General features: G+C 45.2%; 1 protein-coding gene across 5 annotated transcripts in view; it reads right to left on the bottom strand.

Moving 5' to 3' along the window:
• Window positions 1–809: 809 nt before the first annotated feature.
• The window catches only part of LOC134932296 (neuronal acetylcholine receptor subunit alpha-3-like), a 177,233-nt gene continuing 160,200 nt past the window's right edge, over window positions 810–17,842 (bottom strand). For 4 of the 5 annotated variants that reach the window (XM_063926601.1, XM_063926603.1, XM_063926602.1 and 1 more), the window contains 3 exons: window positions 8,100–8,209; window positions 6,023–7,019; window positions 811–1,427 (listed from right to left, as the gene is read on the bottom strand). In XM_063926601.1, the coding sequence (XP_063782671.1) occupies window positions 1,305–1,427; window positions 6,023–7,019; window positions 8,100–8,209 (1,230 nt within the window). In that variant the 3' untranslated portion in view covers window positions 811–1,304. Of the gene's footprint in view, window positions 1,428–6,022; window positions 7,020–8,099; window positions 8,210–17,842 lie in introns of all 5 variants that reach the window. The other variant, XM_063926600.1, reaches the window with a different exon arrangement.

Here is a 17,842-nt window from a genome sequence, read left to right as displayed (position 1 = left end):
CAAAGCTCATGCACGTCGGCCAAAACAACAACAGGCATCGCTGTTCAGCGTCAGGCTGGTGCGAAAACTCTAATCTCAAAGCCATTTGCATGCTGATTGACAGGAGGAAGCCGTTTGTGGGTGGTATCTGAGCGTTTTCAAGGAGGGTGTGTGATGTCAGTTCCGGCCCCCATCAGCCCGTTCTGATTGCACTGTAGGAGTAAAACCTAGGCTACGGAGTGACTGCACGCACGTAAAAAACAGACACTAGTCGTGTCGGACTGGGGCATGTAGGGCCAACCGGGGGAATGCAGTGGTAGATGCCCATGTTAGGGGTGTGGCCAGTTTGCAGAGGGTGTGTGGCCTGCTAGCTCATTGGTTTGACTAGCAACGTCTGGGCCCCTTCATAAATATATACAGTAAATTCAGCTGCTGCATACATAATGTACCAGATGAATAACAGATTAATAACAGCAATGAACTGTAGAAAATACACCATAGTCCAGTATAAGGTAACATATGTATTATGTATAATTCAAGTGCACAGTCTGAAACCTGATCCTTAGAGCAGAAGGTGGGCCCCCGGGCAGTAGGTCCCAACGGTGGTTTCCCCTGTACCCCTGTGGGCCAGTCCAAGCCTGGACACTAGTGAGTGAGGTGTGAATGGAATTGCAGCTGTCTGCTGACTGAGGTTTTTTTAGCATCTCGCCATACACATGCGATCGCACACTTGCACGGCAAATATACACTCCCCTTGGGCGGTGACAATCTGATCGCAAGGCTACAATTTTAGCAGCCTAGTGATCAGGTCTGAATTACCCCCTGTGTACATATGGAAAAGTATGGTGCTCGCTCAATTTCCACCCCATTGTACAGTACATTATTAAACTATCTAGGACTAGGACACACGTGCAAAATGTTATTCTTGTGTTTTTGCCCTGTGTCACATCATTGCATTTATGGCATTATGCATAAATAGACCTATCTGTTTCATTCACTGCAATCTCAAGTTGGTACCCAAAGCACGATGTGTAGGTAGGTGCAAAGCTTGGCGCAAGTCATCACAAGAGAGAAAGAAGGCTTCAGTACAACACTGTTGAGTCAAAAATGGCCCCACTGCATACATGGATCAACATTCAATTGAATAACAATGACAAAAAATACATTTATTTAGTGTTCCAAAACCAGGCTATATTCACATGTTCAGTTTCTAGGGAATGTGTTTTGATGCTCATGCAGCATCCTCTTGTTTATACATATTCCCGTTTCATGTGCTTAGATGTGTTTGGATGCAACAAAGAGACTATTAGATATTTAACTCTTCTTCAGTCGCCAAACAACAATGGTTGCAAGAAAAGTCCACCGGTGCCCAGGATGCAGACCAGTACAAATACCCAGAGGAAGATGCGATCGATCACCATGGCAACATATTTCCAGTCGTTTTCTATCTAAAGAAAAGAGATTAACACTTGCATTAATAGCACTATTTATAATATAGAAATACTGTATTTGTTGGTTTGGAATGTTTAATATTTCCTAAGAAGACCCAATCATATCAGATATTGTTGAACTAGAAACCCTAAATTCTGTTTTTGAAAAAAAATCAAAGGCGAACTCTCTGTCCTCCCGCCTCATGTCAGTGCAAGTAACCACATTACCGCAAGTCATCTTTTGTATTGGGATTGCTGTACTCTACCTAGATCAAATTGTTGCATTTAAGGGGAAGGGGAGAGAGGATATTGTTGCACAGGAAACTAAATTTTAATTAATTCTACTTTTATTTCAAACATTCCAAATATCGAAGACCCCTAATATTGATTTTTTATATCATATAAAAATACAAGCAGGGGGTGCTACCACAGGGTATCCGGTTGATAGATAGACAGTGTCTAGTTAGACAGTCAATAGATAGACACCATATGTTAGACAGACATTAGGTCGATAGGATCAAAAGGTCGACATGAAAAGGGTAGACAGTACAAAAGGTCGACAGGGTCAACGGCCGTCATGAAAATGGTCGACAAAAAAAAGATAGACAAATGTTTTTGTTTTTTTAAATGTAACATGTTTTTGGACTATTTCATACCTTCTCTATCCATGCTGGCATAGTGCTGGTTATAAACCTTGTGGCGAGCGCAGCGAGGGTATACCTTTCTACAATTGGGGGTCCCAGATGACAAAACTATCCACACAAACCACAAAAATGCAAAAAGCATGGTGTCTACCTTTTTTATGTTGACAATTTTCATGCTGACCTTTTGACCCTGTCAACCTTTTGTCTGTCTAACATATGGTGTCTATCTATTGACTGTCTAACTAGACACTGTCTATCTTTTATACCACACCCCACTTTGTGCACCGGAAACAGATCCTTTCTTTTCTTCTCTATTGAAAAAGCCAGATCCAACATAAAATACAATGAAAAAGCCACTTCTACATCAAATAATTGAAAAAGCTAGATCTGCATAAAACATATTGAAAAGCCAGATTCACATAATACACTTCAGTTCCCCCATGTGTCACTCCAGCCAGCACCCACCTGTGTCACTCCAGCCAGCTCCCCCATGTGTATTTGGCTCCCTCAGTTCTCAGTATACGTAGTACTGCGGCATGTCTGGCTGGAGTCCAGCGGTTTACAGATCTCTTGTGGTCACGTGACTGAGTGTTGGGAGCCACATTTGAATAAAGAAAGAGTCGCATGTGGCTCAAGAGCCACGCGTTGGCCACCACTGACCTAGATCATACTTCCTTCTTAACTCCTATCATTCAGGAAGTAGCATGGAGTACTTCAGCATTATGAAACCAGTCACAGTACTTAGGTAAGTTGGACTTCACTCTGAGTGTGCCACCTTTCTTTGGAGAACGGCTATTGTATATGACTGAGGTGACGCATGAATTCATAGGGGGGAATTCAATTGTTTGAAAAGTCGGTTGGGTGTCTGTTTTTTCCTGTCTATTAGATAGGAAAAAACAGACACCCAACTGACTTTTCAAACAACTGAATACCCCCCATAGAAAGCTATGTAGAGCTATATGGTACTACTGTATATAGGGGGTCATTACGAGTTGTTCGCTCGCTAGCAGATTTTAGCAGCATTGCACACGCTAGGTCGCCGCCCTCTGGGAGTGTAGAATTGCGAACTAAAGATTAGCAGAATTGCGAATAGAAAATTCTTAGCAGTTTCTGAGTAGCTTGAGACTTACTCCTACACTGCGATCAGCTCAGCCCGTTTCGTTCCTGGTTTGACGTCACAAACACGCCGTGCGTTCGGCCAGCCACTCCCCCGTTTCTCCAGCCACTCCCGCGTTTTATCCTGGCACGCCTGCGTTTTTCCACACACTCCCAGAAAACGTCCAGTTTCCGCCCAGAAACACCCACTTCCTGTCAATCACACTCCGATCACTTCAACGATAGAAATTCTTTGGTCGGACGTGAGTAAATCTACTAAGTTTTGAGCTAAAATACTTAGCGCATGCGCACTGCGTACCATGCGCATGCGCATTTTCGCCTTAACTGCTCCGTTGCGAAAATCGGCAACGAGCGAACAACTCGGAATGACCCCCATAGTGTATAGTGGCATGAGATATTACTAGACATATCAGTATATAGGTGAATTTTAGACATATGGGGACTGATTCTGAGTCGCAGGGTGTCGTCCATGTGTAAGTTGATACAAATGGCATACATTCTCCTTCCCTTGTGTACATTTGTATGGCCAAATGTGCAATGACTGAGAGGCCCACTTACAGCGCCCATGCACGCTGTAATACAGATTGGTGCTTCTTTATATGCCAGCTTAGAATGCATCATTGATAACTGCAACAGCCCTGTGGCAGATACTGTGTCTCCATCTATCCATGAGCTCTGCTTTGCGGCTATGATAGCAGACACTTGCATTGATATACACCTACGACACACCTCTGACAGGAACGCCCATCACTTTTGTACCACACATCTGATATCGTTCTGATACTGTCTCGATTACCAGGTGCAAACGCAGTATTTAATGGACGAGGGGGGTGTATATGTACATAACACACACATACATAAAACAGTATACACACATACATACTACTAGATACATGTATGGGAGCTGAGGGGCGATGTCATTGGGTGTCATCTTCCTTGTACAGGTCTGATCCCACAATTCTTTCTTACAGTATGAGGGGGATGCTGAGGTTGTATTTCTTGAACAGTATACACAATGTTTTTATAGCCCAGAGTACAACACAAATTATGATAACCTTGCTGCTCCTCTCTTAAATTTTGATGGAAATGCATGTTTACTCTGCAACACCCTATATTTGAAACACAGGATCTCTTATTTTATTTTGTTTCTTTCCCTATTCTTTTTTTTTTTTTTGGGGGGGGGGGGGGGGGGGTATGATGTTTTTTCCATTTTTATTCAATCAGAACAGGCAGAGCCTCTCCTTTCATACTCCAGTATACTGCAGAGTTTTCACTATAAAAAGTGATTAGAAAGAAGATATTTATAACTTATGTATTATTGTAATCATTTTTATAGTCAAAACTCACCAATTTTGCAGCTCTCTGATGGAAATACGGAACTGTCAAGGAGAGACCAGAGGTAAGGCAGCTGTGAGCTCAGCCTCCTCTCTGGAGCTTTGGGCGGGGGCTGACTGTGGCCAGTAATACTGCAAAACACAGCACAAGGGGAGGAAGCTATCAGATCTGCGTCACTGATGGGGGCATGGCTTGATGCAGTGTCAGGTGACCTATCCAGGAAGTTCCCCAGCACCCAATCGGGAGTAGCAAACATGAAGGAGAAACATGTGATCAAGATGACTAATATGAAGGGGAACATGCTGATGAATGATTGATTGGGCTGGATGAGGGGGCACAGGGCGGGCCTTCTCCTCTCCTGTGGGCAATATACCCCTCTCAACAGGGAGGAAGCAGATAGTGCTCAACAAGTTTTATGCTGCTTCTGCAGAGGATCTACAACATGTTTCAATGTGTTATTTTATGGTGGGCACCTGTTAGCCTTGGGCATCACCCTGTGCAGTATCAGGCACCAGCTAGTGATAAGCATCAATAGTAGCTCATGTAATCATGATCTGTGACATAAAGAAGGGATTAGGGATTATTGGTAAAAAGAAATTTGATTATTTTAAATGTAGTGGACAACAAAGTATATACTGTTGCACCTTTGTATAATTGCCACATTCATATATGTGTGTGCAAAGATATAGCTACCATATGTGCAGCTACCATATGGGGCCCAGAGCTGAGAGGGGACACTTTTGCTGTCAAAGTTACATGTGTTATATACATTCATCACTATTGGGTGGTACATAGGGGCCTTACAAACTTTTGCCTTGGGGCCTGCAAATTATCTAGTTATGTCCCTGGACCTGCACATTGTAATGTGGCATAAAATGCACTGGAGGGCTTTATAATGTTACATAATATGAACTGGTGCACTGTAATGTGGCACAATATGAAGTGGAGGCACTATAGTGTGGTATAATATGAACTGGGGACACTGTATGTCATCATGTGAATTGGGGGCACTGTGTTGCATACTGTGTACTGGCAGCGCTACAATGTGACATAATGTGAACTAGGGCACTACTCAGGTTCATAAAATGAACTAGGGCACTACTATGGGGCATAATATTAACTAAGGCACTACTAGGAATCATAAAATTAACTAAGGAACTATTATGGGGCATAAATTATCAACTGCTGCGGAAAAGCATTGGGGCAGGGGCCCCTTCAAAATGTTGCTATGGGGCCCACAAAGTTCTGGCTACACGTGTGTGTGTGTGTGTGTGTGTGTGTGTGTGTGTGTGTGTGTGTGTGTGTGTGTGTGTGTGTGTGTAAATCTGGTTCTGATACTAGCCAGTGCCTCATGAGCCACACTGACATCACTGCACCTCACTGCATAAATTAAAAATTCACAATGGTGAAAGCCAGGTCCATTCTTGTAATGTGTGAACGTGTGTTCAGTCCTTATAACCCAGCAGATTACTACATGGAGGTAAGTATGCATATAGTCATATAGGAAAGTGATCTTACCTCTTTCGCTTCATTTTGTATCTTCATGTTGTCTGCAATATAATGCACATTCTCAATGACTTCCATTATCTCTGTGGATAATAGTGAATTTGAGATCAGATTGTCCATCGATTCCAGGCTGGAGCCACGAGTAAGATTACATGCAATGTCTGAGGTATATAATCTTTTCCTTTGTCCACATGGGCATGAATTGTCCTGGCAGAACATTTGGTCATTAGAACTTCTAATCTCAGAACTGCTGATGCTATTTATGTTGAAGATATCTACATTTGATTGTGGTTTTATGTCTTCTTTTGTTGGTCGTGCCATAAACATTATTTTTGGGAGCTTTTCCAAGAAGATTTTCTTGACCCACTGGGGCATTGTGTGTGTTTTAGGGGTTCTGTAGTGTACATTCAGCACAAATACAGTTATAACAATAGATAGCGTTACAAATATCATGGTAAAGAGTAAATATTCACCGATGAGAGGGATCACCAGGGAAGTTGAAGGGATAATTTCAGTAATAACTAGAAGAAATACAGTAAGCGATAATAGGACAGACATGCACAAATTAACTTTTTCTCCGCAATCTGATGGCAAATAGAAAACCAAGATTGTTAAGCATGAGATGAGAAGACAAGGAATGATCATGTAAATGGTATAGAACAATGGTAGACGTCTGATATATAGATAATACGTGATATCCTGGTAAAATTCTATACAGCAGTTGTATTTCTTTTCATGTTTGTATCCAGGAGCGCTAATGATGACCCACTCGCCACTCTCCCAGAAGTCTCTTAGGTTCATCTCAGAACTAATCATAACGAGATCAATTTTTGCTTTGTCATATGTCCATGAGCCAAACTTCATTGTGCAGTTCTGGTAATCGAAGGGGAAAAATGTTACGTCTATCCAGCAGGAGCTCTTGAATATAGCTGGTGGGGCCCAAGTTATGTCTCCTGTGTATTTTAATATTGCTTTGGATTTGTCATCCACTTGAAAAATCCCAACTGCACTAAATACATAAAATAAAATAAAAAATATTTCAGTCATTTGTTTCTGAGTTTCTTATGGTTGTCTTTTTTAGCTGCTGTATCAAAACTGTTTGTTAATTTTCATCAGAATTGGGGACTGCATTTTATATAAGCCACCAAAAGTGCAGACCGCCTTGTACCCTAACCTTCAGAACTGGGGACTGCAATGAGCCCTACCTAATTTTACTGACAGTAATTATAGTCTTCAGTCCATACTAGCCTCCTGCATGTCTGTTTGAAACTTTGACTTACTGTATATACAAGTCAACAGAATGGGGGTCTGCATTGTGTATTCAACACCTGAATGTACTCTGCTTTCAACACATCATTAAAATTGGGCTCTGTATTATATATTGGTCGCCATAATAGACTTAGGGGTCTATTTACTAAGCCTTGGATGGGGATAAAGTACCAGCCAATCAGCTCCTAACTGCCATGTTACAGGCTGTGTTTGAAAAATGGCAGTTAAGAGCTGATTGGCTGGTGCTTTTTCACTCTCCATTTTATCACTTTCCAAGCGATGACGCAACTAGCCCATTATCTCCAGCGACTTTATCTCCATCTAGGGCTTAGTAAAATAATGTTCTTACTTACTTACTTACTACTACTATTTATTTTCTTTTATATGCTGTGTTTCTGTAAATATGGTTATATGGCAGTTACTAAGTATAGTTGTGCAATAGGTTGCTCATAACATTAACCTACATAACAGTCTCAGCGCCAGGCCCCATCGTAACTAAGACTAGCCCTAAAAGAATGAGGTTACTTTGATTAAGACCTTTGCTCAACATATTCAAATGAAAAGAATTTAAGACCCTTTAATGTCTATATATCGAAAGCCCAGAAACACAGTGGATTAATTAAATTCACTTGTAATCTCCTCCTAGCAAGCGCCTTAAAGAGATCTACAACTTCCAGTCACTTTTGACCTCATGTACAGGGGTTCGGTCACTGAATGACTAGAATGTGTCATAAAACAACAACAACACATTTCTGCACATTTATGACACATTCAAATAACTGTGCTATATATACATAGCATGGATTAGAAAAGTGATTACTTGTTATAGAGAACTATGTCTGGCCTCCAGATCTGGGAAGAGGGAATACGAATATATTCAATTCCTCCAAATTGACTTGGAACCCATTTAAGCTTGTAATCATTCCAGATCTGTAAAACAACAGAACAGCCATGAACAATACATTGTACAGTGACTTCATTTTTCTTCATGAAACTCAGCATCTGTGCTGTATTTATGCAAATTAACAAAGATTTGTGAAGTGCAAATATATAGTTTTGTAATAATAAACTATGCGGGTGTTTCAGACTGCTAAAATTGTTGTCCTGCGATCAGATAGTTGCCACGCAAGGGGAGTGCATATTCGCCCGTGCAAGTGTGCGATCGCATGTGTACACCGAGCTGCTAAAAATCCCTTAGTCAGCGGACAGCTGCAAATCCGTTCGCACCTCGCTCACCATTGAATGATTTCCACTGTGTGCAGTCTGTACGCAGCCCAGAATTTACTCCTACAGTGCGATGAGAACAGGCTAATCGCGTTCGGTGCTGATGTCACACACCCACCTTGAAAATGCTTGGGAACGCCTGCGTTTTCCCTGACACTCCCTGAAAATGGTCAGTTACCACCCACAAATGGCCTCTTCCTGTCAATCAGCATGCGAATGGCTGTGCAAATGAAAGTTTTCGCACCAGCCTGTCGCTAACCAGCGATGCCTGTTTGCACCCACCGTGTGCCTTGCTTGTAAAAGTCTAGATTTCTGCACAGTGCATAGGTTTATGGAGAAAGAGAGCTCCATTTTCAGAAGAACCAATGGATGTATCTCAGAAAATGACCAGTTTAGGTTGACTAGATTATCAGTTCAGGTCAGGGATGGATCTAGACTTTTCTTTAGGGGGGGCGGTTTACTGTTTAATCTTGACTCCTCCCTCTACAGTCCCAACTCCTCCCATCTGCAATCCTAACTCCTCCTCTCTCAATTCTGACTGAACTTTTTGAGTGAGACTGAGATAGAGCTTTGTGATTGTTCTATGTACATGTGACTGTGCTATGGGGTAATTGTATTTATTAGCCCTAGTACCCACACACCAGCAAGTGAGGGGCAAATGCTCTGTAACCCTTGCTCTCCTGGCTCCTCTGTGCTGCTGTGGTATAAGCTGCAGCACATCGTTCTGCCTCAGGCTCTCCCAGGAGAGCTCTCTTCTGCTCAAAAGTGGGCGTGGCTATGACTGTGTTAGGGGGGGCGGTTGCCCCCTTCGCCCCCCCCTAAATCCGGCCCTGGTTCAGGTTACCATGGGATCTGCTTTTTTTTGTCTATAGGGATTTGAATAAGTACATTTCTGAAAACAACAAATTACAAAGAGTGAAACTTCACATTTTGCATTAGCTTTTAAATTAATTCCACCAGTTATTTGTTACAAAAATGTGAAAAATATAATTAACAGTAAAAACTACATTTGAATTACTGTACACCAGGGCTGGCCAAACCGGTCCTTGAGATCTACCAACAGTTCATGTTTCCAAGGCCTCCTAGATATCTGTAGAATTGTCAGTTAGGAATGAATGCAGCACATCTTAATTAGTAATTACTAGTGATCAGCGGGTTCGGTTTCTCGGAAACCGAACCCCCCCGAACTTCACCCTTTTTACACGGGTCCGAGCCATACTCGGATTCTCCCGTATGGCTCGGTTAACCCGAGCGCGCCCGAACGTCATCATCCCGCTGTCGGATTCTCGCGAGATTCGGATTCTATATAAGCAGCCGCATGTCGCCGCCATTTTCACTCGTGCATTGGAAATGTTAGGGAGAGGACGTGGCTGGCGTCCTCTCCGTTATTGTTGAACTTGATTGTGCTTTATTGCTTAATTGTGGGGAGGACTGGGGAGCAGCTGTATAATATAGGAGGAGTACAGTGCAGAGTTTTGCTGATCAGTGACCACCAGTTTTATCCGTTCTCTGCCTGAAAAAAACGCTCCTTATCTGTGCTCAGTGTGCTGCATATATCTGTGCTCACACTGCTTAATTGTGGGGACTGGGGAGCAGCTGTATTATATAGCAGGAGTACAGTGCAGAGTTTTGCTGACAGTGGCCACCAGTATACGTTGTCTGCCTGAAAAACACTCCATATCTGTGCTCGGGTGGCATTCTGTATGCCGGCGGTCGGGCTCCCGGCGCTCAGTATACCGGCGCCGGGAGCCCGACCGCCGGCATACCGACACTTATTTTCCCTCGTGGGGGTCCACGACCCCCATAGAGGGAGAATAAAATAGTGTGGCGCGCGTAGCGCGCCACCGTGCCCGTAGCGTGGCGAGCGCAGCGAGCCCGCAAGGGGCTCATTTGCGCTCGCCACACTGTCGGTCAGCCGGCGGTCGGGCTCCCGGCGCCGGTATGCTGGGCGCCGGGAGCCCGACCGCCGGCCAGCCGTAGTGAACCCCTGTGCTCAGTGTGCTGCTTTATTGTGGGGACTGGGGACCACCAGTATAATATTATATAGGAGGAGTACAGTGCAGAGTTTTGCTGACCAGTGACCACCAGTATATAATATATAGCATTACGGTACAGTAGGCCACTGCTGTACCTACCTCTGTGTCGTCAAGTATACTATCCATCTAGATTCTATACCTGTGGTGCATTTCAGTTGTGCAGTTTGCTGACACAGTGACCACCAGTATATATAGCAGTACGGTACGGAAGGCCACTGCTGTACCTACCTCTGTGTCGTCATTAAGTATACTATCCAACTACATTCTATACCTGTGGTGCATTTTAGTTTTGCAGTTTGCTGACACAGTGACCCCCAGCATATATAGCAGTACGGTATGGAAGGCCACTGCTGTACCTACCTCTGTGTCGTCATTAAGTATACTATCCATCCTCATTCTATACCTGTGGTGCATTTTAGTTTTGCAGTTTGCTGACACAGTGACCACCAGTATATATAGCAGTACGGTACAGAAGGCCACTGCTGTACCTACCTCTGTGTCGTCATTAAGTATACTATCCATCTACATTCTATACCTGTGGTGCATTTTAGTTTTGCAGTTTGCTGACACAGTGACCACCAGTATATATAGCAGTACGGTACGGAAGGCCACTGCTGTACCTACCTCTGTGTCGTCATTAAGTATACTATCCATCTACATTCTATACCTGTGGTGCATTTTAGTTTTGCAGTTTGCTGACACAGTGACCACCAGTATATATAGCAGTACGGTACGGAAGGCCACTGCTGTACCTACCTCTGTGTCGTCATTAAGTATACTATCCATCTACATTCTATACCTGTGGTGCATTTTAGTTTTGCAGTTTGCTGACACAGTGACCACCAGTATACTATATATAGCAGTACGGTACGGAAGGCCACTGCTGTACCTACCTCTGTGTCGCTTAGTCACACAGCGACCTTGGTGCGCCTCTTTTTTTCTTTGCATCATGTGCTGTTTGGGGACAATTTTTTTGAAGTGCCATCCTGTCTGACACTGCAGTGCCACTCCTAGATGGGCCAGGTGTTTGTGTCGGCCACTTGTGTCGCTTAGCTTAGTCACACAGCGACCTTAGTGCGCCTCTTTTTTTCTTTGCATCATGTGCTGTTTGGGGACAATTTTTTTGAAGTGCCATCCTGTCTGACACTGCAGTGCCACTCCTAGATGGGCCAGGTGTTTGTGTCGTCCACTTGTGTCGCTTAGCTTAGTCACACAGCGACCTTGGTGCGCCTCTTTTTTTCTTTGCATCATGTGCTGTTTGGGGACAATTTTTTTGAAGTGCCATCCTGTCTGACACTGCAGTGCCACTCCTAGATGGGCCAGGTGTTTGTGTCGGCCACTTGTGCCGCTTAGCTTAGTCACACAGCGACCTTGGTTCGCCTCTTTTTTTCTTTGCATCATGTGCTGTTTGGGGACAATTTTTTTGAAGTGCCATCCTGTCTGACACTGCAGTGCCACTCCTAGATGGGTCAGGTGTTTGTGTCGGCCACTTGTGTCGCTTAGCTTAGCCATCCAGCGACCTCGGTGCAAATTTTAGGACTAAAAATAATATTGTGAGGTGTGAGGTGTTCAGAATAGACTGGAAATGAGTGGAAATTATGGTTATTGAGGTTAATAATACTATGGGATCAAAATGACCCCCAAATTCTATGATTTAAGCTGTTTTTTAGGGTTTTTTGAAAAAAACACCCGAATCCAAAACACACCCGAATCCGACAAAAATTTTTCGGTGAGGTTTTGCCAAAACGCGTCCGAATCCAAAACACGGCCGCGGAACCGAATCCAAAACCAAAACACAAAACCCGAAAAATGTCCGGTGCACATCACTAGTAATTACTACACCTGTGCACCAGCTAGGAGGTCTGGAAAATGTGAACAGTTGGTAGATCTCGAGGACTGGTTTGGCCAGCTCTGCTGTACACTGTTATAAACTAGCAGCTTGTTCCACCACCATTATTTTTACTTTGCACAGTGTGCCAAAAATAATTTGTGCAAAGTTGCATATTGCAGAGATGTAATTTCATTGTAGATTCTAATGAAATAACACAGTTCTTGAATAAATATTATTAATAATAATAATAATAATAAAAAATTGTCAACAACCTCTATTGCAGTCCTCAGACACACTAACAGTCCAGGTTTTTGTGATATCCATGCTTAAGCACAGGTGACTTAATTAATACCTTAGTTATTCTGATTTAAACATCTGTGCTGAAGCCTGGATATCACTAAAACCCGGACTGTTAGTGTGCCTTGAAGACCAAGGTTGGGAATGCCTACACATGTGCATACTTGCCTACTTTTGAAAAAGCATTTCAGGGAGATTGTGAAAGTAACACCTATCAGCGCGGGCGAGTACTACTACATCGGGGAGGCGTGTCATGAAAATGACTTACATCCAAATGTAAATGAGCCCCAAAGTTAGTAAGATCTATTTGTTGAAGAAAAGACACTGATATTTTGCAGGATTTGTTTGTGTATTGTGACTTACAAGAGGTTCCATATACTGTAAGTGGCCATAGGGATCATTGTGCCTTATAACCAATGCAAGGAAATGGCACTAAGGATCCCATTTGAATGTATGTATCTCTGATTTATTTTTCTCCCAAGAATGAGGGAGATTGATGGACTTTTCAGGGAGTGAGGGAGATTGCTGCTATTTCAGGGAGTCTCCTGCAGAATGAGGGAGGGTAGGCAACTATGCACATGTGCTTGCTCTTAAAGTGTAGTCTGTAGCGTGTGTAAAGAATTGTCTGCTCTCTTCCTGTAGAGAGAGCCCTAGGACTGAATATTGCTTCCTGCAGTCACAAATTAATGCTTCTGTTTACTTTACTACATAAATAGTGTTGAAGTTCCATAAAGGGAATAAACTAAGGTGGAGTACACATTAGGCAATATGTCGTTTTGAGGCAAACTGGAGCAACATATCGACATTGCATAGTGTGTATGCTCACTCAGGGGGACATTTACTAAGCAGTGATAAGAGCAGAGAAGTGAGCGAGTGGAGAAGTTGCCTATGGCAACCAATCAGCACTTTAGTTACATCTATAATTTGCATACTATAAAATTATACAGAGCTGCTGATTGGTTGATAGGACAACTTTTCCACCGGCTCACTTCTCGGCTCTTATCACTGCTTAGTAAATGTCCCCCTCAGTCACATGTTCAGGTGCTTCATCAGCGGTCATCTCATCTGATGTGCTGCACAGTCCAGGATGGCATGCAGATGAATGCAGGATGGAAGGATATATTGCAGTTTTGTACACCAGAGAAATTTACAGTAAAACATTTATGGCAGGGCTCGACAAATTCCGGGGGACCAGGTCGCCATGGCCCCTAGGTTTTGCTGCCTGGTGACCAGATTATGCAGGGAGGGAGGAAGCAGATAATCTTCAGCCCCAGTGGAGATTTGTAGGCATGCCTGTATTACGGCGACCATTTCATGCACAGGAGTGCATGTGCTGAGTGTCTGTCCCAGCTTGCGCTTACTGCTGTGCCTGTCCATCCCGGCCTGCGCTGACTCTTCCTATTCGTCCCAGCGTGCACTGTCTGCTATCTCCAAACTCCGGCTGCATAGAGCTCTCCGGTAAGAGGGTTAAGTGTGGCTGGGGATTGTGGGCTTCTGAGGGGGTAGTGATGTGGCCACAGGCAGACAGGGGGCAAGTTTTGTTTGCCCAGGGGGTGGCTGTGGAGGGGTGGTTTGCCTAGAGGTACTCCCTCAGTTGTATGGCCATGGGGTTAGGTTGACAGCAAGGTTTAGCTGATCATTAATGTGGCCATGGGAAAGGATTATTTTGTTTGCACAGGGGTGTAGCTGCACAGCAATGTGGAGAGGGGGACTGTTGCAGTCACTGTGTGACCTCCCCCCCCTCTGTGTTCTGTTCCAGTCACTGTGTCACCACATCTGTGTTCTGCCCAGTCACTGTGTCACAATCTGACGCAGGCCATGAGCTAATTGGAGCTTGCACACCGGCAGCCAATCAGAAGTGGCTGCAGTGGCTCACAACCAGTGCCAGATGTCACATTACTGTGTGTGGCATTATTGTGTGTGACATAAGGTGTAGGGAGTATTATTGTGTGGCATAATATGTATAAGGGGTACTACTTTGGGGTGTAACATGTATAAGGGACACTACTGTGTGGCATAATTTGAATTGGCGGTACGATTTTGTGTCCACACCAATTCCTTGTGAGGCCACAACCCTTTTTTGTGTCGCAAAGTATGGGTGGGAGGGAGCAAATTTATAGTTTGCAGGGGGTTGCTGTACACCCTAGCACCGGCCCTGTGTCCAGCAAAACATTTATTAGTGCTATTTGGAAAACTGGGGAGCATACTCTTCAGTAAGGATTGCACATGCCATACTGAAGGTCTATAATGCTATTTTCTGTATATAGGCCCTCATTCCGAGTTGTTCGCTCGCAAGCTGCTTTTAGCAGCTTTGCACACGCTAAGCCGCCGCCTACTGGGAGTGAATCTTAGCATCTTAAAATTGCGAACGAAAGATTCGCAATATTGCGAAAAGACATCTCTGTGCAGTTTCTGAGTAGCTCGAGACTTACTCTGCCAGTGCGATCAGTTCAGTGCTTGTCGTTCCTGGTTTGACGTCACAAACACACCCAGCGTTCGCCCAGACACTCCTCCGTTTCTCCAGCCACTCCCGCGTTTTTCTCAGAAACGGTAGCGTTTTTCCCACACGCCCATAAAACGGCCTGTTTCCGCACAGAAACACCCACTTCCTGTCAATCACATTACGATCACCAGAACGAGGAAAAAAACGTGAGTAAAATTCCTAACTGCATAGCAAATTTACTTGGCGCAGTCGCAGTCCGGACATTGCGCATGCGCACTAAGCGGAAAATCGCTGCGATGCGAAAAAATTTACAGAGCGAACAACTCGGAATGACCCCCATAGTTTTAGTAATCTCTGTGGTGTCCTGTGCACTTTAAATATATGTGTCTGAAATCTTGAGCTTAATTTTTAAAGTTGAAGTCCTGGTGTCCGCCGAGTACCATTTAATGATAGTTGTTCCAGGAAAGGGTGCTGTTATAGGAGAAGCAGTCGGCAAGTGGGTTCTGTAAACTCAAGGTCACGGTAGGCACTCATGCCACAGGGATTGAGCTGGTGCAAGTGCGCACAGAATATGATGATGGCTATAAAACCAAGCATACAGAAAGAGGCGGTCCCACCACAGAGAAGCCTACAACTTTACATATGGCCGAAAATACACAATGCGAAAGCAATAACAGATGGTTTGCGTTCAATTCTGCATCAGGCCTACCATTTCCAATATTATTGGCTCTTGGTGGCTGTGCTTGAGAAACACTGATCTACAGTACAGACTTTATGATGATTTTGTAATAGCTCATTATATCAAAGGTATGATAAGGTAATTTTCATGTCTAGGTCAAGTCAATCAAAGTTTTAGCATGTTATACTCAGTGCGAACAAATGGTAGCGGCACGCTGACAGACAAGTGGAGGGTACTGAGGATTCCCAAAAGCTTGTGGAAGGTCATGTGTCCTAGGAAGTTACTCCCTGGTGTGTAAAGTTGCTGATATGCAGTAAAGGCCTTATTCAGAGATGTACGCATGCGCAGCGGCCACATTCTGGATGCGGCCGTAATGTGATTGACAGCGGCAGGCGTTTGCAAGGCTTCAACGTAGCATGGAGCGTGCCGGGAGCGTTTTTGGGGCGGCTGCTCTGCCAGAAGTCAACCTTAGTTCAATGCATCCACAAAGTAATTGCTGAAGCATAAGGTGATGCCACACATGCTGGGTGGCCTTGCCCTGTGCTGGGTGGCCCCCAGCTTGTGAGGAGATGGATGCAGATCTTGCAGCGAATAAAGTCCAGAATCATACAATAATTCCTTGGATCTGTCAACAGAGGCGGGCTGGCCTGGGGGGCAGGGTGCCATGTGCCCCCCGGGCCACGCTACTGCCAGAGGCGGGCTGGCCCGGGGGGCAGGGTGCCATTTGCCCCCCGGCCCATGCTACTGCCAAGGGTCACGGGCCGGTCGCCACCTTCCTCTACACCAGCGGTGGCCAACCCGTGGCTCTTTCTATCTCCGCATGTGGCTCATAAGCTCCCGCTGCGCCTCCCGCTACCCTAGTCTGCAGTGCCCGGCGCCGGCCCATGACCCAATCAGAGCTCGCGGACCGGCAGCCAATCAGGAGTCTTAGCTGCCGGTTCGCGAACTCTGATTGGTTCACGGACCGGTGCCTAATTAAAGAGAATCAACGCCGCTGGAGAGTGGAGACTGAGGGGCAGGAGACGCGCACACTGCACTCTCCTCCCCTCACAAGCAGCAGACTGAGCAGGGCAGCACTGGTGGTGAGCAACACTAGAGGGGGGGGCAGTGTGGGGACATGTGTATCTTACACTGGGGGCATATCTGGCACTGGGGGGACGTGTATCTGGCACTGGAGGCATATCTGACACTGGGGGGCATGTGTTTCTCGTACTGGGGGCATATCTGGCACTGGGAGGGACGTGTATCTGGCACTGGGGGTATATCTGGCACAGGGGAGTCGTGTAGCTGCCTGGTAGTGGGGGCATATCTGGCACTGTGGAGACGTGTAGCTTACAATGGGGACATATTTGGCACTGGGGCATATCTGGCAGTGGGGGGACATGTGTATCTGGCACTGGGGGATGTGTATCTGTCACTGGGGGCATATCTGGCACTGGAGGCATATTTGGCACTGGGGAGACGTGTAGCTAGCAGTGGGGGCATATCTGGCACTGGGGGCATATTTGGCACTGGGGGGACATGTGTATCTGTCACTGTGGGCATATCTGGCACTGTGGGCATATCTGGCACTGGGGGGAAATGTGTATCTGGCAGTGGGGTGACATGTATCTGGCAGTGGGGGCATATTTGGCAGTGGGGGCATATCTGTCACTCGGGAGACGTGTAGCTAGCAGTGGGGGCATATCTGGCACTGGGGTCATATTTGGCACTCGGGGGATATCTGGCACTGGGGGGACATGTGTATCTGGCACTGGGGGACATGTGTATCTGGCACTGGGGGCATATCTGGCACTAGGAGGACATGTGTATCTTACACTGGGGGCATATCTGGCACTGGGGAGACGTGTATCTGGCAGTGGGGGCATATTTGGCACTGGGGAGATGTGTATCTGGCAGTGGGAGCATATCTGGCACTATGGGGGCATATATGTATCTGGCACTGTGGAGGAATATATGTATCTGGCACTGTGGGGACATCTATGTTTCTCTTACGTCCTAGAGGATGCTGGGGACTCTGTAAGGACCATGGGGTATAGACAGGCTCCGCAGG

This window comes from Pseudophryne corroboree, chromosome 6 (genome assembly GCF_028390025.1).
Source record: "Pseudophryne corroboree isolate aPseCor3 chromosome 6, aPseCor3.hap2, whole genome shotgun sequence".
Classification (NCBI taxonomy): domain Eukaryota; kingdom Metazoa; phylum Chordata; class Amphibia; order Anura; family Myobatrachidae; genus Pseudophryne; species Pseudophryne corroboree.
This window is presented reverse-complemented; position numbering and strand designations above follow the sequence as displayed.